This window comes from Somniosus microcephalus, chromosome 2 (assembly GCF_052327205.1).
Source record: "Somniosus microcephalus isolate GS21.2 chromosome 2, FLI_Smic_1.0, whole genome shotgun sequence".
NCBI lineage: Eukaryota > Metazoa > Chordata > Chondrichthyes > Squaliformes > Somniosidae > Somniosus > Somniosus microcephalus.
In genome coordinates, this window is record NC_140988.1 from 291,994,747 (window position 1) to 292,012,730 (window position 17,984).

The 17,984-nt window shown below is 44.6% G+C and overlaps 1 protein-coding gene and 1 pseudogene across 2 annotated transcripts in view; one reads left to right on the forward strand and one right to left on the reverse strand.

Annotated features, from left to right (window-relative positions):
• LOC147123455 (GTP-binding protein Rit2-like) overlaps window positions 1-17,984 on the forward strand; it is a 538,426-nt gene that overhangs the window by 180,754 nt on the left and 339,688 nt on the right. For both annotated transcript variants that reach the window (XM_085973243.1, XM_085973234.1), the window contains exons 2-3: window positions 2,158-2,214; window positions 17,577-17,650. In XM_085973243.1, the coding sequence (XP_085829369.1) occupies window positions 2,158-2,214; window positions 17,577-17,650 (131 nt within the window). The remainder of the gene's footprint in view (window positions 1-2,157; window positions 2,215-17,576; window positions 17,651-17,984) is intronic.
• Window positions 3,131-6,690, reverse strand: LOC147123457 (uncharacterized; annotated as a pseudogene).

The window sequence follows — 17,984 nt, forward strand, 5'->3', positions numbered from 1 at the left end:
CAGGCTGCCGATTTGCTATCGACCATCTTGCACTACCACCCAAGGCAAATTTTAGCCCCACTGGCTCCTTAAATTATAGCTTCGATATGCTAACAGGAACTACATATTGTCACATATTTCACAAGCTGTTCAGAGTTACTTTGATCCTCCCAGCATCCTAATTGTGTGTAGCTTTCACAGAATGTAAAACATCAGTTCTGTTATTTGGCTACTGACTTTAAAGTTTCATTTTAAAGTTTTTTTTAATTTACCCATCTGATTGGTTTTTTTAAACAATACTATATACGATTGCCTGTACAGGGTTTTCAAGAAATGCATTTAACTGCCCATCTCGCAAGGATTATCATAATAAGTAGTTGCTAAGAATAAAGACTGCTTTCTGTGTGTTTCTATAGGAAGCCTGCAGAAAATGATGATCAACACTGTTATTTCTTTGCAATGGGAATAATAATACTGGTGCATCCATCTGAATTTTGTAAAATGAGATCATTTGTTGTGCATGATTAAGCAAGTAGTAAAATGAATCGAATAATTCGTTACTTGGATGCATTATAAAAATCATTCATACCTTGTGATCTATCACGTTTAAAAACTCTGATTTAAAAATATTTGTTTAACAGTGTATGTGTAAAATATGTAACCATCTATAATAAGCCATTCTAATTACTACATGATCCTAGCAAAACTGTATGACACCTGATACCTTCATAATACTGGATAGATCATGAAAAGATACATTAAGTTATGTCGCTCCAAATAAACAGATGTTCCATATGTGTTAAGTAAATACTTTGATTAATTGCTTGAGGGTTAAGAGCAGGAAGATATTAATATGTAGTGTGATAAATCATAGTATTTTTGGAATGTGATTATATTTTCAATTGTAAATCTGGCATCTACAAATGGAAGTTTTCCTAATTTCCTCCCCTTTGGCTGTTCGTCTGTGCAGCATCTTGATCTCACTGTGAGATGATAGAAGTGAGCCAAACATATGGTCTGGGATTGCAGTGCCCTACTGTAGTCAGGCAGACAGGAGCTGGGAATTTGAAGAACTTTAATGGATGGAGCATCAGCTTTTCCTTGCAATGGATGTCATCTTTACCTTATGCTTCAGTTGAGAAATGACACTTGCAAGCCATCCCTGCACTTGCTCCCATTGATTACCAATGGTGGTACAAGAAGAGACGGCATCTTTCCTACAAATGAATAACTTCTTCATTGCTGGGATTTTCATTGTTTTCATAGAAGAAAGAATGGATTCAAGATCTGTCCGAGAATGAGTGACCTGACCAATAACACTAAACACCACAGACATTCAAATAAGGATTATTTATTAAAACATAATTAGCCAGCCATTTTAAGTGTCATGGATGGATGACGGGAGCAGTTTACTTTGCTTGGACCCAATGTCTGCCTCCATTCTTGGTCTACATTTTACTCAAGTTTTTTCTAAATATTTCCAGACATCTGTTTGGCAATTTTAAGCATCTGGTCTCCGCTGGGATTCAGCTCCACAGCTACAGGGTTGAGAAATAAGCTTGTTAACTACTACTCAATTTCAAATGATCTTAAATAATAACATGACTGTCATTTAGTGCAAAAAAAAGTTGCTCATTAACTGAAATATATAACTACATCCATAAACAGATCATATTTTCAATATTAACTATTATTGAGATGAAATATTGATTCATATCTGTTGACCAGAAACATTAATAATGCATGCAACATTAAACATGTAAATTTATGTTGTCCCATGAAAACCTAGCCAATATGTTTAATAATTAGAACCAGACTGAGTGTAATTTTACAGGTAATATCGAGCGTATATTTCATTTATTAGAGTGCAGGGGCCTCGGAGCGCTAAAGTTCTTATATTACATGAAATGTAGCCTCCAACTGTTTTGTGCAATAGACGTCTTCCCAGACAACCTGCAGCTTTTCCTCAGCAAAAGAAATCCTTCACTTTTGTCCCTTCCCACTGTGCTGAAGGTTTATTTTGTAAACTGTAAGAAAGGTTTCTATAGACTGTTCTTCTCTTTTTGTTTACTAAGCTTATGCTGCCGATACAGCCAAATGTCATGTTTGCATTTCAATAGCACAATTTTATTAAAATCTATCAAAAGGTACTAAAATTGTCCCTTTGTCCTGTTACAGCAATGACAATGCAATTCATCAGCCACCGTTTCCCTGACTACCATGATCCTACAATAGGTAAGCCACTAAGCTGCTTTATTATTATTTTTTTCTTCCTGAATACTAAAGGTTATGATTTATTTCTTGATTGCAACTCCGTAGAGAGCCCAGGTGGCTCGCTGGTTTATTTTCCAGTCCTTCAGTTCCAAATTAATGGGCTCAAATTGTAGTTTCTACAAGTGACAGTCAGAGATTCGTTGATGGAAACTTGTGGGAATACACAGGAGTTTTATGTGAAACAAGACTGTCAGTAACTCAGCTTGTGGCACTGTGATCTATTAAAGTTGACAGGACTCTGAGGTGTAAGTAGGCACCTCTATCTTCAAAGCCATCCAAATAAATTATATTTCTATGAAATCAGAAATACCATGTAAAAATCTGTGTGGGTGTGGCTTTATGTTTGAGTAAGTTCCTCACACTATCTAGATGTGGAAAGCTCTAAGTTCGTAGAGCAATCCATAAAATAAGGAGATCGAGCTGAAGTTAGCATCTGGTCTCATTTGAATGAAACCAGCAAGGTGCAGATGGCAATCAGGCCACCCGATGCATCTTGCTGGTCGAGGCCTGAGTAATTTTGTATGGCTCCGATGCTATGCTGTCCCGCAGGTAGGTCCTAAATGGGGAGGTGAAGCAGAGTGGGCCCAGTCTGGGCCAGCAGCAGCACGCAGTATTCTTGTGGAGACAGTTGGAGCGCTCCTGCTCATTCTGGCTCCACAGTAATGAAACTATAAAAAGCTTTCTTACCTTTTTTGAGGGGCCTCCAGCAGCCCTTTTAAAGACGCAGGTCTTCCTGTCGGAGGGAGAAGCACAGGAGAGCGATGCACATGAGAGGGGCCGAGGTCGCAGGAGGCACTACCCACATCACAGGATTTTCAGACAGAGGCTCAGTGTCCTTGACCTCTCAGAAGAGCAGTGTTTCTACAGGCTGAGGTTGTCATGTCAGGTGGTTGCAGATATCTTCAACCTCCTTCAGCAGGAAGACCTGCTCCCTGCTGGATGTGGTGGCTGTGAAACTGACCACCGCCCTCAACTTTTTCACCTCCAGATCCTTCCAGGGCACTGCTGGAGACAAAACCAGAATCTCCCAGTCGACTGCACATAAATGTATAATACTGTTGGCATGTTTGCCAGGGCTGGCAATTATGTAACTTTCCCCTGTGATGATAATAGCCAGAATGAGTGGACACTTGGACCTGCCTCTCTGGCTGGATTCCCACAGGTACAGGGTGCCATCGACTGCATACACGTGGCAATCTGAGCACCACCACAGCAACCAGGAGTTTTTATAAACCGCAAGGGATATTAATCCATCAATGTGCAAATGGTATGCAACCACAAGAAAAGGTTTATGCAGGTCTGCGCCAGATTCCCTGGAAGCTGCCATGATGCATTCATACTGCGGCAGTCCAACATTCCAAGGCCTAAAAATTAAGTTGCTTTGCGCCTCCCATTAGCACCCTAAGAAGGCGCAAATGGGGCGCAAAGCAACTAGCGCCCGGGCATGGCGCCGCCAACGCTTCCCGCGAAATTCAGCGGGAGGTTAGCGGCGGCAGTAAACATTAGCACCCTGCGGCGCTCTGCTGCTGGCGATGACGTCATCACCGTGCGCAGCGCCCTGGCTGTGATCTTCGGTAGCGCCCCTGACTTACCACTGGATGCTATGTCCAACGAGGTCAGGGGGGCCTACCAGCGGCCAGGGCAGCACCAATTAAAGGCGAGGTGCCGGGTGGCCATTTTTGTTGCTGGCCGCCTGCCAGTACCTGCCTCCACTCCCGTCCCCGGCCTCCTGACCCGCCCCCCCCGCAGAGTGCCGGCACTCTAATCCCTGGTGGCCTAGCTGGGCCCCGTGTCACACTGCGTAAGGCCCCTCCCCTTTAAGAAGAGGAGGAAGGCCTGCAGTACTGTGGCGCGACGTCTGAAGATGGATGCGAGGTGCTTCCAGTAGCACCCCGCTTCCCTCTTGGAGTGCTACCGATGAATTTCGGCCGCGGGGGCGCAAATTTTTTCAGGGCGCTCCGGCAAAGTTAGCGCCCCAAAGGGGGCGCGACCCAATTTTTACCCCTTCAAATCTTGTCTTTCCAGAAAGCAGACTTAAGGGCTGGCTCTTAGAAGACAAGGGATACCCCCTTCAAAAGTGGCTCATGACACCTGTGCAGAACCCCAGCAATGCAATGCAGGAATGCTACAACAAGAACCACCTGACCACCAGGTGTGTCATAGAGCAAGCCAACACTTCAGGGTGCCTAGATTGGTCTGGAGGTGCCCTTCAGTACTTGACAGAGACTGTGTCCTGCGTCCTGGTAGAGAACACCGTGGAGGAGGAGGGGGAAGATGGGGCACCCATCATTAGACCAGCCTCTTACATTGCTACTCGGAATGACGGGGGATGCCCTAATATCACAAAGGTTCACTTAGTGTAAAACAGAAATTAAATCCTGTGGTCTGCTCCAACCGCCTGGACCAACCCCCTTTTCATTGAACAGTCCTTCAATCACTCGTCCACCCATGTGCATCCACCCAATGGGTCCTGTCATATATTGACATTCATCAGGAAACAAGTGAAAAGGCGAGTTAGCACTCGAGATGCAGTAATGAGCAAGGCATGGAAGTGGTGCTAATTAAAAATTTTATGTGCCATTATAAAAAAGGGAAACTTAACAACCTGTCATAATTGGTGAATTACACATTCTTGAACTTACGCTTCCTATCACTTCTACATAGTGCATCCCACGTGGCTTCAGCAGAGGTAGAGGTAGGCTGCTCAGATCCCTGCCCTGACTGCTGAGATGCTTTTGGCTTATGCCCTCTGGGTTTTGGAGCCTGTGACTGTCCCGCTAAAGACTGCTCCACCTGCACCTGTGCAACTGCAGACTCAGCCATCGGGAGTCGAGGCAACATGTCGGGGACTGGCTGGGTGTCGGGGTTGGGGGCAACGGATGAGAAGTGGGTGTGCTTTGAGTAGAGTTCCCACTTCCATGTCCCCTTTCACCATCATCCTTCTCTTGGGCCAGGACTAAATCACTCCTACCACACTGCTGCAGACCAACTTGGTGGAGATCAGTGATGCATTGTAAGGCTACAGATACGGTATCTGTCATCCTGATTAAGACAAGTTGGCATCCAAAGTCTGCACTGCCGTGGTCATGGCCTGTATGGACTCATTTGAGAGCCATGCTTGAAGCTCCATGGAGGTGGCCACTCTCTCCATGGCAGACATTCGCGCATTACCTGCGCCACCAATGCACTAGTGATTGAGTTGGCCTGCATCCTCCCTGCTATTGTGGATGGTGTGCATGGCACGTCTGTCAGTACCTGGCTAAGCTGCTAATGCACTTCTAGCATCCGACATCTCAACAATAGCCCCAGGGTTCAGCATCTGTTTCCAGCTGAGCAGAGCTTGGAGAGGACGGCGCCCCCGATGTGAACTCTCCACAGTTGTCCCTGCCACCAGTTTCTGCTCATGCTTACTTGTGAATTGTGAATCACCAGGTGAAAACACAACTAACTCTCTAACTGGACCCACTGAAGTGCAAGTATTTGCACTGGTGCATGGCTGTACGTCCTGTGACGGTGCACCCTCAGAAGGAATGAGGCCCTCTGAGGAGTTGTCCCCATGGATGTCCTGTGACACTTGCTCTATGTGTGAAGGTCCTGGAAGACAAAAGAAAGGTAGATGATTTAATCATGGCAAAGTCACAATCTTGACAATCGCTGTACTTAGTCTTCCCATAGTTCAGTCATTGATGAAATAAAGTCAGCGTATGTGTGTCTGAGGTATCTGTAATTCTGCCACCAGCTATCTGTGAGCTCCCTGTCTCTCCAGCTCTGACTGAGAGGGTCTCAGATGTGCCACTTATCTCCATGGATTCCACCTCTGCATCAGTGAGCTGGACAATTTGTGGCAGGTCACCTCCAGTCCTCTCCCTCTCCCTTGTGTTTTGCACTCTCTTCTGCTCCAGGGGCAAAAAAACAGACCTGTGAGTGAGTGAAGGTGAGGTCTTCACCTGATGGATGCAGTTCATTTGGTGAGGGTGACTATGAGGCAGACACATCACATTGCATAAGGATTAGGGTGAGTGGCAACGGTGGATGGATAAACTGGGAGGTGATGAAGTGCATAGAAAGTGAAGGCTGTGTGCTACTGAAAGTCCAGTGGGTGTGAGGAAGGATGTGACAGAGAACACTTAGCAAGACAGAGTGAAAGGGGACGAAAGGGCTTAAACCACAGGATAGTGTTGAATCAGAAAATGTACTTACTTTTCCTGACCTGGTTAGGTCATTAAACCGCTTCCTACATTGCATCCATGACCTGAGCATAATGCTGCTGCTGCTGCTCATCTCCTTAGCTACCTCCAACAGCGCCTTCTTGGTGAGAGCAGCAGGTTTCCTCCTAGGGAAAAGTGTGTCCCTTCTGCTCCTGACTGCACCCAGCATTAATTCCAGTGACGAGTCATTGAGTCTGGGTGTTGCCCTTGCTCTATGCCCACCATCCATCCTGAACACCTCCAATTTTAATAGGATAAGGCAGGATCTGGCCAAAATGGACTGGGATCAGCTACTTGTAGGAAAATCCGCATCGGAGCAATGGGAGGCTTTCAGAAGGGAGATTGAGATCATACAATGGCAACATGTTCCCGTAAAGGTCAAGGGTGGTTCCAAAAACCACAGGGAACCTTGGATGACAGGGGATATACGAGAATGGATTAGGAAAAAAAGGAGGGCTTTTGGTAGATACAAAAGGCTAAAGACGGAGGAAGCCCTAGAGGAGTACAAAAAGTGCAGGGGGATACTTAAAAAAGAAATTAGGAGATCAAGGAGGGGCCATGAAATAACACTGGCAAGCAAAATAAAGGAAAATCCGAAGATGTTTTATAAGTATATTAAGGGTAAGAGGATAACTAGGGAAAAAATAGGGCCCATTAGGGACAAAAGTGGCAATCTGTGTGTGGAGCCGGAAGATGTAGGAGGGGTTCTAAATGAATTTTTTGCATCTGTTTTCACTATGGAGAAGGACGATGTAGACATAGAAATAGGGCGGGGGGACTGTGATATGCTCGAACATATTAACATCGAGCGGGAGGGGGTATTGGCGGTTTTAGCTGGCCTAAAAATGGATAAATCCCCAGGCCCGGATGAAATGTATCCCAGGCTGCTGTGTGAGGCAAAGGAGGAGATTGCGGGGGCTCTAACACATATATTCAGGACCTCTCTGGCCACAGGGGATGTGCCAGAGGACTGGAGAACCGCTAATGTAGTACCATTATTCAAGAAGGGTAGTAGGGAAAAACCGGGGAACTACAGGCCAGTGAGCCTAACATCAGTGGTAGGAAAATTATTGGAAAAAATCCTGAGGGACAAAATTTGTCTCCACTTGGAGAGGCAAGGATTAATCAGGGATAGTCAACATGGCTTTGTCAAGGGAAGATCATGTCTGACTAATTTGATTGAATTTTTTGAGGGGGTGACTAGGTGTGTGGATGAGGGTAACGCAGTGGATGTGGTATACATGGATTTCAGTAAGGCCTTCGATAAAGTCCCGCACAGGAGACTGGTCAAGAAGGTAAGAGCCCATGGAATCCAGGGTGCCTTGGCACATTGGATACAAAACTGGCTTAGTGGCAGAAGGCAGAGGGTGATGGTCGAAGGTTGTTTTTGTGACTGGAAGCCTGTGGCCAGTGGGGTACCACAGGGATCGGTGCTGGGTCCCTTGCTGTTTGTGGTCTACATTAATGACTTGGATATGAATGTAAAGGGTATGATCAGTAAGTTCGCGGATGATACAAAAATTGGTAGGGTGGTAAATAGCGAGGAGGGTAGCCTCAGTCTGCAGGACGATATAGATGGGTTGGTCAGATGGGCGGAACAGTGGCAAATGGAATTTAACCCGGAAAAGTGCGAGGTGATGCACTTTGGGGGGAATAACAAGGCAAAGGAATACACAATGAATGGAAAGACCCTAGGCAAGACGGAGGGTCAGAGGGATCTGGGTGTGCAAGTACACAGATCCCTGAAGGCGGCGGAACAGGTGGATAAGGTGGTAAAAAAGGCATATGGGATACTTGCCTTCATTAGCCGAGGCATTGAATATAAGAGCAAGGAGGTTATGATGGAGCTGTATAAAACACTGGTTAGGCCACAGCTGGAATATTGTGTGCAGTTCTGGTCGCCACACTACAGGAAGGATGTGATCGCGTTAGAGAGGGTGCAGAGGAGGTTCACCAGGATGTTACCAGGGCTGGAGCGCTTCAGCTATGAAGAGAGACTGGGCAGGTTGGGTTTGTTTTCCTTGGAGCTGAGGAGGCTGAGGGGGGACATGATTGAGGTGTACAAAATTATGAGGGGCATAGATAGGATGGATGCTGAGGAGCTTTTTCCCTTAGTAGAGGGGTCAATAACTAGGGGGCATAGATTCAAGGTAAAGGGCGGGAGGTTTAGAGGGGATTTGAGAAAGAACTTTTTCACCCAGAGGGTGGTTGGAGTCTGGAACTCACTGCCTGAAAGGGTTGTGGAGGCAGAAACCCTCACAACATTTAAGAAGCATTTGGATGTGCACTTGAAATGCCATAGCATACAAGGCTACGGGCCAAATGCTGGAATATGGGATTAGATTAGACAGGGCTTGATGGCCGGCGCGGACACGATGGGCCGAAGGGCCTCTATCCGTGCTGTATTACTCTATGACTCTATGACTCTAATTTCCATTAGTGCACTGTCCCTATATATATAGCTGAGTTCGCGTCAGTTTGTGCTTTTCTCTCCCTCCCCAGTTTGTGTGTCTCTCTTTCCCTCCCCGGTTTGTGCTTTACTCTCCCTCCCCAGTTTGTGTGTCTCTCTCTCCCTCCCCAGTTTGTGTGTCTCTCTCTCCCTCCCCAAGTTAAATATTTGGGATTCTGTTGGGTTAAGAAGAGTAAAACAAGGTTACACTGCAGTAGGAGTAAATTGGCACAGCAGGCAGTGGAAACCAGTTTTCTAACCAATCAGCAGGGGTGACTCATTTGGCTGTAAACAAACAAACAGTATAAAAAGACCAGTCCTAGTGCGAGCAAGCACTGAGTGCGAGTCATCAAAGAGTGCTGTGAGTTTGGGTAAGTGGGCTGTTAGGTGCTCTTTTCAAACTTTAATTCTGTGGGTTGTAGTTAATAAGACCTTTCTGCTGCAGAGTGACTGTTGGTAAACCATTTAACTGGTGTAACCAGAGGGATTGATTTAATTTAAATCCAATTAATTAAAGGGGAAACTAGCATCTAAAATCGGGCGGAGGGTGTCCATAACTAACAACAAAAAATTTAATTAATTACATAGAATGGAGCAGGTGATGTGTTACTGTTGCGAGATGTGGGAGCCGGTGTACCCCATTGAGGCTCACGGTGATTACGTCTGTGACAAGTGTCTGCTGCTACAGGAACTCCAGCTCCGTGTTGATGAGCTGGAGTCTGAGCTTCAGACACTGCGACACATCAGGGAGGGGGAGAAGTACCTGGACTCTGTATCAGGAGGTGGTCACACCTATGAAGTTAATTAATTCAGATGTAGCCCATGGTCAGGGACAGGACGGTGTGACTATGAGTGAGGCAGGTACGGGGATCCAGGAGGTAGAGCTGGAGGAGCTGCAGCCCTTGCTCTTGTCCAACAGGTTCGAGGTTCTTACTCCCTGTGGGGACAGGAGCAGGGACAGCAGGGAGGATGAGCAACCTGGCCACAGCACCATGGAACGGGGGGCCATTCAAGAGGGGGGAGTAAATAGAAATGTTGTAGTGGTAGGGGATAGTATTATTAGGGGGATAGATAGAGTTCTCTGCAGCCGAGAGCGAGAGCCCCGAAGGCTGTGTTGCCTACCCGGTGCCAGGGTTAAGGACATCTCCTCTGGGCTAGAAAGAAACTTGCAGTGAGAGGGGCTGGATCCAGTTGTCGTGGTCAATGTTGGTACAAACGATGTAGATAGGACTAGGAAGCCGGTTCTGTTAAAGGAGTATGAGCAGCTAGGGGTCAAATTAAAAAACAGAACCTCAAGGGTAATAATCTCTGGATTATTACCTGAGCCACGAGCAAATTTGGCTCGGACAAATAAAATTAGAGAGTTAAATGCGTGGCTCAAAGATTGGTGTGGGAGAAATGGGTTTTGCTTCCTGGGACACTGGCACCAGTACTGGGGCAGGAGGGAGCTGTTCCATTGGGACGGGCTTCACCTGGCCAGTGCTGGGACTAGAGTCCTGGTGGATCATATAACTAGGGCTGTAGAGAGGGCTTTAAACTAACTAGTGGAGGGGAGGTTCCTAGAGAGCAAATAATAAAAATGACAACAGAGAAGGTCATAGACTTAGGTAGCAGTGGGGAAATTAAAAACCAGAGCATGTCAGGAAGGGGCAGAAGGTATGGAGTAAAAGGTAAAGTAATAAAAAGGGCAAAAGCAGGAACTAAGTGTCACAAAACATCTTTGAAAGTTCTCTATCTGAATGCACGTAGCATTCGTAACAAAATAGACGAGTTAATGGCACAAATAACTACATATGGGTATGATCTTGTGGCCATTACAGAAACATGGCTGCAGGGTGACAATGCCTGGGAATTAAACATACCAGGTTATTTAACGATCAGGAAGGACAGGCAGAAAGGAAGGGGAGGTGGGGTGGCTATGTTAATAAAGGAAGGAATCACTGTAATACAGAGAAATGATATTGGGTCAAAAGATCAGGATAATGAAACAGTTTGGGTGGAGGTAAGGAATAATAAGGGGAAAAAAACACTAGTGGGCGTAGTCTATAGGCCTCCGAACAGTGGCAACTCTGTTGGACGGAGTATCAATCAGGAAATAGTTCAGGCTTGTAATAAGGGAACATCTATAATTATGGGGGATTTTAACTATCATATTAATTGGACAAATCAAATTGGGCAGGGCTGCCTTGAGGGTGAGTTCATTGAGTGTATTAGGGATGGGTTTCTTGAGCAGTATGTAACTGAACCGACCAGGGGGCAAGCAACCTTAGATCTGGTCCTGTGTAACGAGACAGGATTAATTAAAAATGTCCTAGTAAAGGATCCCCTTGGAAGGAGTGACCATAACATGGTTGAATTCCATATTCAATTAGAGGGTGAGAAGGTTAGATCTCAAACGAGCGTGCTAAACTTGAATAAAGGAGACGATGAAGGTATGAGAGCGGAATTGAGTAGAGTGGATTGGGAAAATAGATTAAAGGGTAAGACAATACATGATCAGTGGTGTACATTTAAGGAGTTATTTTACAACTTCCAAAAAAAAAATATTCCACTGAGAAGAAAAGGGTGTAAAAGAAAAGACAGCCATCCGTGGCTAAGTAAAGAAATTAAGGATAGTATTCGACTAAAAACAAGGGCATATAAGGTAGCCAAATCTAGTGGGAGGATAGAGGATTGGGAAAACTTTAAAAGACAGCAAAAAATAACAAAAAGATTGATTAAGAAAGGGAAGATAGATTATGAAAGTAAATTAGCAAAAAATATAAAAACAGATAGTAAGAGTTTTTATAGTTATATAAAAAGAAAAAGGGTGGCTAAATAAATGTTGGTCCCTTAGAGGATGAGACCGGGAAATTAATGGTGGGAAATATGGAGATGGCAAAAACACTGAATGAATATTTTGTATCAGTCTTTACAGTAGAAGACACTAAGAATATCCCAACACTGGACAAACAGGGGGCTATAGGGGGAAAGGAGCTAAACACGATCAAAATCACTAAGGAAGTGGTACTCGGTAAAATAATGGGACTCAAGGCGGATAAATCACCTGGACCTGATGGCTTACATCCTAGGGTCTTGAGGGAAGTGGTGGTAGCGATTGTGGATGCATTGGTAATAATTTTCCAAAACTCCCTGGACTCGGCAAAGGTCCCGGCAAACTGGAAAACTGCTAATGTAACACCCTTGGCAGTAGACAGAAGGCTGGAAACTATAGACCGGTTAGCCTAACATCTGTGGTAGGTAAAACTTTGGAGTCCATTATTAAGGAGACAGTAACAGGACATTTGGATAATCATAATTTAATAGGCCAAAGTCAGCATCGTTTTATGAAGGGGAAGTCATGTTTGACAAATTTGCTGGAGTTCTTTGAGGAAGTAACATATAGGGTGGATAAAGGGGAACCAGTGGACGTAGTGTATTTTGACTTCCAAAAGTCATTTGACAAGGTGCCACACAAAAGATTATTGCTTAAGATAAAAAATCACGGGATTGGGGGTAATATTCTGGCATGGATAGAGGATTGGCTATCTAACAGAAAGCAGAGAGTTGGGATAAATGGTTCATTCTCAGACTGGCAATCAGTAACTAGTGGTTTTCCGCAGGGGTCAGTGCTGGGTCCCCAACTCTTTACAATCTATATTAACGATTTGGAGGAGGGGACCGAGTGTAACATATCAAAGTTTGCAGATGATACTAAGATGGGAGGGAAAGTAGTGAGTGAGGAGGACATAAAAAACCTGCAAGGGGACATAGACAGGCTAAGTAAGTGGGCAGAGATTTGGCAGATGGAATACAATACTGGAAAGTGTGAGGTTATGCACTTTGGCAGGAAAAATCGTAGAGCAAGTTATTATCTTAATGGCAAGAAACTGGAAAGTACTGAAGTACAAAGGGATCTGGGGGTTCTGGTGCACGAAACTCAAAAGGTTAGTATGCAGGTGCAGCAAGTGATTAAGAAGGCCAATGGAATGTTGGCTTTCATTGCTAGGGGGATAGAATATAAAAATAGGGAGGTATTGCTTCAGTTGTACAAGGTATTGGTGAGACCGCACCTGGAATACTGCATACAGTTTTGGTGTCCATACTTAAGAAAGGACATACTTGCTCTCGAGTCAGTACAAAGAAGGTTCACTCGGTTAATGCCGGGGATGAGGGGATGGACATATGAGGAGAGGTTGAGTAGATTGGGACTCTACTCATTGGAGTTCAGAAGAATGAGAGGCGATCTTATTGAAACATATCAGATTGTGAAGGGGTTAGATCGGGTGGATGCGGGGAGGATGTTCCCGATGATGGGTGAAACTAGAACTAGGGGGCATAGTCTTAGAATAAGGGGCTGCTCTTTCAAAACTGAGATGAGGAGGAACTACTTCACTCAGAGGGTGGTAGGTCCATGGAATATGCTGCCCCAAAAAGCTGTAGAAGCTACATCATTACATAAATTTAAAACAGAAATAGACAGTTTCCTAGAAGTAAAGGGAATTAAGGGTTATGGGGAGCGGGCAGGAATTTGGACATGAGTCTAGGTTCGGATCGGACATGGCCCTGTGGGTAGCGGAGCGGGCCCAGGGGCTGTGTAGCCTGATCCTGCTCCTATTTCATGTGTCTAATTCTGTTAGATTCAGGAGATGGTTCTGTGATAGTAGATTGGCGGTTAGGATCAGATCAGCCATGATCTTATTGAATGGCGGAGCAGGCTCGAGGGGCCGATTGGCCTACTCCTGCTCCTGTTTCTTATGTTCTTATGTTCTCTCAGGACTCATGGAGTTTCTAGGCAATTTTCATTGGCCCCAGTGCCGTCATCTTCACAACCGACAATGAAGCTTGAGTTCTGAATAGTGAGGAGACCAACAGAGTTCATCCATGGTTTGGTAGCAAGTCAAGGCAGCCGAGGTATTGCGCATGTGCGAACTGCTCATACAAGCAGTTTCTCCCAAATCAGCAGCAGCAGTGCTTGGGAGGCCAATCGCCTATTCTGGTAGGCTCCCGCCAAAAGCGGAAGGGTTGGGAACCCTTAAAGGAACCACCTGTTAGGCTGCAACCAAACAGGTTAATATTTACAAATATGCTTATCTAAATGTGGAGCTGGGAGGAGCAGCAGTGATCTACATGACCCTACATTCAAAGAATGCAGGCCGCTGCCAGCCACCTTGATCAGCAACATTACCCCCTCCAATTGTTCACCGATCACTGTCACTACCTCCTGCACCAGCCACCTCTACCCACCCCCCACCACCCGCCCCCACCGTACACCACTAACTCCTGTTCTGATCACTCCCTTTCCCAACCCATTTGCCATCCCCTCTTCCCGACCCGAGTGCCTCACCTCCCAATCTAGTTGCCCCCCTTCCTCATTTACTCGAGGACCCCTGCAATGGCAGCGGAGGCCCAATCTTCAATCCTGCTTTGCCGATGAGCTGCCTGTTGCTGTCTGGAAATGAGGCCCGAGGCTAAATATCAGATTCCTCTCAGGCCTCACCATTCGAGCACCCATGCCCAAATTTCTAGGCCAGGGTTTTTTATGTACACGCAATAATAATTAGATTAAAAGAAAGAAAACGGCAAATGTTGGAAATCTGAAATAAAAACAAAAACTGCTGGAAATACGCAACAGTTCAGTCAGCTTCTGTAGGGAGAAAAGTGACTTAATGCTTCACATGTAGAACTTTGTCCATGAGTGATTAGCCCAATGATATTCATACACTTTACATCTATTAATATTTTAAAAGGTTAAAATTATCATCACAGTTTTAATTTTTGTAATTAAATCTAATTCAGCCGAATTCAACCACCTTAAACCAAATCACCTGATGCACAATAAAGGTATTTCCGATATAAAAAGAAAATGGAAAACCTATTCATTTGTCGCCGTAATTGTAGCAAAGATTTGCTAGAGTAAAGCTACATTGCTGAATTATTGCATTTGTTACAGCCCCTCTGCCAGGTATATCACTTGGGAACACTCCACTCCTCATTTCCGACAAGAGTTTCAATGCAACACGTCCTTTGCCAAGTATGGCTAAGAGCTGTCAGTCTCTGCTAGCAGGTTCCAGCATGAAACAGGTGCTGGCCTTCACAGCATGATGAAATTAGATCCTGGGAACAATGCTATGTGTTTTTGCTTTTGCAGCCCATTATCCCAAGTAAGCAGCAGTCACTGTCGTAATGAGACCAACAACCATCGTTGTGAGCGCTCGTGTGCTTTATGTATGGCAATCATTGGATTGCACCCATTTATGCCACAAGGATTCAAAAAGTTGAGAACAGTGGCAGCTGTCCATTTTGTTTGCATACTATCTTCTGAAAACCATGAAATTGGAGCACCGTGCAAGGTTGTCCATCGATACTGGTCTCCTGAAGACAAATAGCAGCAAATTACAGAATGGTTCCAGAAATAAATGTTGCTACTGACTGATATAAATGCAAAGTCAATGCTAATTTACACAGCACAGTGTTCAATCTTTGATCATGCAAAGAATATTAATGCAGGCAGTGCTGGGAAGACCTAAAGGACCAGAGTGAATCGGTTTCATAGCCTTTAATAATAATTTGTTTTGATGGTTAGTCTGCTCGTGGCGCTGGTCAAAATAACAGCAATCTGTCTTAGCCCCTGAAGTTGCAGCAGTTATAAAGGCTATAAAATTTCTCGTCCTTTTGTTGAGGAGCAACAAAAAGATTATTTCCACTGAGAGGAGATAGTTCTCTAAACAACTCCATGTAGGCCTGAAATGAAAGGGGCACCATCATCATGAAAGAATACTTGGTAAAGTGTTTTCTTTGCTTGGGGTGAAGAGACAATAGACACATATGTCATCTTGATCATGGTGCAAGAAACACAATATTCCAATACCCCAGAACGAGTTGGATGATGACAAATGACTATTGGATACAAGAATAGGGCAGAGGTTTTATAATGGTAACGTGGAGATGAGTTCATTGTTGTAATCAGTAGCAATGCTAGAGGGGAAGCAAGGGATTGACTCTGAAACAAAGGAGATTCAACAAAGAAACCCTCATCATCAGCTGGTAATAATTAATGAAGGATTTGGTCCTCAATCACTATATTATGAGACACAAAATGAATCACAAAGAAGCAAACAGGAAGCTCAGATCTGGCTTGGAAATGCACTTCTCACAAGGCCGCACAGGTCCGAATGACCTGAGTGCCTACAGGTGAGTGCCCCTTTAAATTCAGCTTTCAGCCGTGTCAGTCAGCTTGTGTAGCCAATCCTGCTAAGTTTCACTCAGCAGGTTGACCACTGGGTGGGTCTTCTGACCCACTCAGTTAAATTCTCATCGGGGTCCAAATGATGTCATCAGATCCGAGACAATTGTCTCTTTCGGCTGCAGAGTAAAATTAGCAGTCAATGAGTTTTCGGTGGCATCGGGGCAGTGAGTCCATTTTTACAATTTTAACTGCTCACCTGCCCCATTCCCACTGGGTGGATTGGGTTAAAATTGGGGCCATGCAATTTGGCCATTTATCTCCTTCGCCGTTTCTGGGACCTTGCTTTGGGCAAATTGACTGCTGGGTTTACTGACATAAAGACAGTGACTTCACTTCAAAAATAACTCATTAATAGTGACATGCTTTGGGACATCCTGACGATGTGACTGGGTGCTATATAAATGCAGGTATTTTCTTTCTATGGTGTGTACAAGTGATGAAATGATGAGCTTGCAAATAAAAGGGAACTAATTTTTCATCTTGCGAGTCAATTCACTTCCTGATGAAAAGAATGCCCCTTTAAGCATTGGAGTTGTTCAGTTCCAGAAAAGAAAAATAAATTGGCCCAGAAATTCGGGTCTCCACAGGTGAGTACGCACGGGGTACTCACCCGTAGGCCCAATGGAAGTGCCGGTTTCCTGCATGCACTGCGCATGCATGGGAAACTGGCACTTCCGTTCCCCTGAAAGAAGGGGTTCAGAGTTCGAACGCGTGCGCAGGAGAGGCTGCGCGTGCGCCTCGAACTTCGTTTTTTTTTACAGGTTTTCCTGGGAGGGTAAATCTGCAGAATTTACACATATAAAAAGCAGGCATAAAGCCTGCTTTTTACAAGGTAAGTGGTGAATTAATTAAAATTAAAACATTTTTTCCACAGGTTTATTATTTTTAAATGCTTTAAAGCAAGGTAAGTTTATTTTTAGCCCCGTTACAAAATAAAATTATTATTTTCAAAAATTTAAATTATTGTTTAAAATAGTTATGTCATGTAATTTAGAGTTTATTTTAAAAATGTGATGTTTTTTAAAAATTTATTTGAAGATTTAGTGATGTTTTGGGGCCCGTAGCATTTATAAGTTTTGACAGATCCTCCTGTCAATCTTATGAATGGAGCATTCCCTGCTCCGATTGGCTCCCTATGGCCCACGTGATCCCAGGGGCCGCATCAAACTAACTGCGCCCCTGGGATACGCAAGCACTGCTCGCCGGCAGCTGGAGCAGGCCCAGGATCGGAATTCCACGCGGGCCCACAGCTCAACGGCCGGCGCACAAGGTAAGTGCAGGTCAGGGGCTTGCACCCGTGGGAAGCTCCCGACCCGAATTTCTGGGCCATTGTTACAAACCACTTTATGCTGGTTTACCAATGGCAAAAAAAATGTTAAAAGAGCTGCAAAACACAACAGATTAAGTGTGGCATAAATTCATGTTTCTCTCCCTGCAGAAGATGCATACAAGACCCAAGTACGAATCGATGATGACCCTGCATATTTGGACATATTGGACACAGCTGGACAGGTTAATTCTATATTTATGTTCCTTTAGTCACAAAACAAACAAAAACTGCAAGATGTTTCAATCCAGCCGATTAAGTCACGTCAGTGTAGCAGAGAGAGGAAATAACTCTTAATAGATTCGGGGAAATTAAATGATTTATGCTTGATTGACAAGGTGGTTAAAGTTCCAACTTTTCCATTATATCCACAGAAACCCAGAGATTCCAGCATTTTGGCTAATTACGCAATTGCTGGACTGACCAGTAAACTAAAATATGCTTTATATACCTGTAAACCAATTTGGAAATGATTTCAAACTGCTTATTAGCTGATGTAGTGAGTCACTACTGCTAAAA